Here is a 602-nt window from a genome sequence, read left to right as displayed (position 1 = left end):
ATATATATATATATATATATTGATATATTGCTGTATGTACACCGCTAACTAGTGCACAGCACCATTATACACAAGCGAGTTGATGGCGCTGCTGCTGCTGATGCTGCTACTGCTGCTGCTGCTGCAGGTGTTCCTGCTGCAGTTGCTGCTGCTGCTCCTGCTGCTGCATGCGCATGCATGCAGCAGCAAACAGGCCTTGCAGACAGGCAGGCACCGAACCCACCGCCCTGAACCCTAAACTCTACCACCCAAATATAAAACCCTAAACCCTAGACCCCAAACCCTAAACCCTAGACCCCAAACCCTAAACCCTAAACCCTAAACCCTAAACCCTAACCCTTGATGAAGGTCCAGACGCTGCCTGTGCCTGCTGGGTCGAGGATCGTCTGACAGCCGCAGGTATCCAGTATCATGCACACATGCACGTCAGCGGAGACGCTCAGCAGCACCTGAAAGCAGCAGCAGCAGCAGCAGCAGCAGCAGCAGCAGCAGCAACGTTGACAGCAGCAGCAGCAGCAGTTGGAGTTTGCATGCAATGCCGAATGCACCACCGATCCGTTCCTCAGGTGTATGTACACACAGTCTGCAGCCAACACATATAC

The 602-nt window shown here is 52.8% G+C and overlaps 1 protein-coding gene across 1 annotated transcript in view; it reads right to left on the bottom strand.

The window, feature by feature from the left end:
• Positions 1-332: 332 nt before the first annotated feature.
• The window catches only part of EMH_0085550 (uncharacterized protein), a gene marked incomplete at both ends in the record, with an annotated part of 3,109 nt that continues 2,839 nt past the window's right edge, over positions 333-602 (bottom strand). The window contains one exon of the mRNA XM_013500922.1: positions 333-449. Coding sequence (XP_013356376.1) covers positions 333-449 — 117 coding nt within the window. The remainder of the gene's footprint in view (positions 450-602) is intronic.

Source organism: Eimeria mitis, genomic scaffold, assembly GCF_000499745.2.
Source record: "Eimeria mitis Houghton genomic scaffold, Emh_scaff6050, whole genome shotgun sequence".
Lineage (NCBI taxonomy): Eukaryota > Apicomplexa > Conoidasida > Eucoccidiorida > Eimeriidae > Eimeria > Eimeria mitis.
This window is presented reverse-complemented; position numbering and strand designations above follow the sequence as displayed.